The sequence below is a fragment of the Miscanthus floridulus genome, chromosome 5, assembly GCF_019320115.1.
Source record: "Miscanthus floridulus cultivar M001 chromosome 5, ASM1932011v1, whole genome shotgun sequence".
Lineage (NCBI taxonomy): Eukaryota > Viridiplantae > Streptophyta > Magnoliopsida > Poales > Poaceae > Miscanthus > Miscanthus floridulus.
In genome coordinates, this window is record NC_089584.1 from 71463154 (window position 1) to 71465707 (window position 2554).

At 51.9% G+C, this 2554-nt stretch overlaps 1 protein-coding gene across 1 annotated transcript; it reads left to right on the forward strand.

Moving 5' to 3' along the window:
* Positions 1 to 390: 390 nt before the first annotated feature.
* On the forward strand, positions 391 to 693 carry LOC136454758 (uncharacterized). The gene has a single exon (XM_066455058.1). The coding sequence runs from the start codon at positions 391 to 393 to the stop codon at positions 691 to 693; it is 303 nt and encodes a 100-aa protein (XP_066311155.1).
* The last annotated feature ends 1861 nt before the right edge of the window (positions 694 to 2554 follow it).

Here is a 2554-nt window from a genome sequence, read left to right on the forward strand (position 1 = left end):
TTCCTTAAATGGTTAGGGTCTCCCATAACCTTTGACCGATCCAACCACCCGAATAGCGTCACACACCCAGGCAGGTACCCACTCATGGTCGACCTTGTTGTCAACATGAAATGGCTCACCAAGGTACTGATGGATGGAGGCAGCGGCCTTAACATCATGTACACCGAGACGCTCGATGCCATGGCCATCGACCGAGCACACATCCAACCGACTAGAGCGCCTTTCCATGGCATCGTGCCTAGAAAGCAGGCCATGCCACTTGGGCAAATCGATTTGTCCATCACCTTCGGGTCTCTGTCCAACTATAGGTTGAAGACCCTCACCTTCGAAGTGGTTGGGTTCCACGGAACCTACCACGCCATCTAGGGACGACCATGCTATGTGAAGTTCATGGACATCCCCATCTACACCTACCTCAAGCTCAAGATGTCAGGCCCATGCAGGGTCATCACCATTGGCACTTCTTTCCAGAGGCCCTATGAGTGCGAGGTCAAGAACTGCAAGCTCGCTTTGGCAACCCTCACTTCTGAGGAGCTCGCAGCCATCGGGAAGGACATCACTGAAGGAGTGCCCGATGTGAAGCAGGCGGCTAGATCCTTTGAGCCTGTAGAGAATGTTAAGGAGGTCCTAGTCGACCCCGACAACTCCATCGACAAGATGGTGCGCATCAGCACCGCCCTCTCCCCCAAGTAGGAAGGCGCACTCATCGACTTCCTCTATGCCAATCGAGACATCTTTGCATGGAAACCCTTGGATATGCCAGGAATTCCGTGGGAAGTCACCGAGCATGCCTTAAAGATTAGGCCAGGTTCTAGGCCGATCAAACAATGCCTGTGCCACTTCAACGAGGAGAAGAGGAGGCTCATCGGTGAGGAAATCGCTAAGCTCTTGGTGGTCGGTTTCATCAAGGAAGTATACCACCTAGAGTGGTTGTCCAATCCCGTTCTGGTAAAAAAGAAAAGTGGGAAATGGAGAATGTGTGTTGACTACATGAGCCTCAATAAGGCGTGCCCGAAGGATTCGTTTCCTTTGCCACGTATAGATCAGGTAGTTGACTCAACCTCGGGGTGCGAAACCCTAGGCTTCCTTAATGCATACTCCGGATACCACCAGATCGCGATGAAAGAGACCGACCAGCTCGCGACCTCTTTCATCACCCCGTTCGGATCGTTCTGCTATGTTACGATGCCGTTCGAACTCAAGAATGCTAGGGCTACGTACTAGTGTTGCATGACCAAATACTTTGGAGACCTCATTGGGTGAACCGTTGAGGCTTACATGGACGCCATAGTAGTCAAGTCCATCTAGACCAACCAGCTCATGGCCGATCTGGAGTGAACCTTCAGGAAGCTATAGGAGAACGGCATCAAGCTCAACCCTGAGAAATGCGTCTTTGGGGTCCCAAGGGGCATGCTACTTGGATTCAGCATCTCTGAGCGTGGCATCGAAGCAAACCTGGTAAAAATCTTAGCCATCACAAAGATGGGCCCAATTCTGAACCTAAAGGGAGTCTAGAAGTTTACCGAGTGCCTCGCAGCGCTTAGTCGCTTCATTTCACACCTCGGCGAATGGGGGCTCCCCCTTTACCGACTCCTAAAGAAAACTGACCGATTCATGTGGATGCCTGAGGCTCAGGAGGCACTTGACAAGCTCAAAGTGCTCCTGACAAAGGCCTCGGTTCTGGTCCCGCCGGCTGAGGGAGAGTCGCTCCTACTCTATGTCGTAGCTATGACTCAGGTGGTCAGCACCGCCTTGGTTGTAGAACGGGGAGAAGAAGGACACGCCCTCAAGGTACAGCACCCCGTGTACTTTGTTAGCGAAGTCTTGTCCAACTCCAAGGCACGCTACCCCTAGATCCAGAAGCTCCTATACGCCATCCTGATCACCAAGAGAAAGCTATGCCACTACTTTGACTCACACTAGGTGACCGTCGTGTCATCTTTCCCCCTCAATGAGGTTATCCAGAACCAGGAGGCCACTAGGAGAATCACAAAATGGGCGCTCGAGCTGATGGATTAGGGCATCATGTACGCCCCATGAACGGCCATCAAGTCTCAAGAAATGGCTGACTTTGTGGCCAAATGGACCGAGATCTAGATGCCACCGGTGGCCGTCAATCAGGAGTACTGGACGATGTACTTTGATGGATCACTAATGAAGAAGGGCGCCGAGGTTGGGCTAGTTTTCATTTCCCCCCTCGGGGTGCGCATGAGGTACGCAATTCCATTCCACTTCCTGGTTTCAAATAATGTGGCTGAGTACAAGGCACTCGTTAATGGCTTGCGTATCGCCATTGTGTTGGGCATCTGATAACTTGATGTCCGAGGCGACTCACAACTAGTCATCGACTAGGTCATGAAGGAGTCAAGCTACCACAACGCCAAGATGGCTGCGTATTGTCATGAGGTCCAACAATTGGAGGAAAAGTTCAACGGCCTTGAGCTCAACCATATCCCGAGGTGGCTCAATGAAGCAGTCGACACATTAGCAAAGATGGCATCGAGCCAAGAGTCGGTCCCCACATGCATCTTTGCTTGTGACCTACACAAGCCCT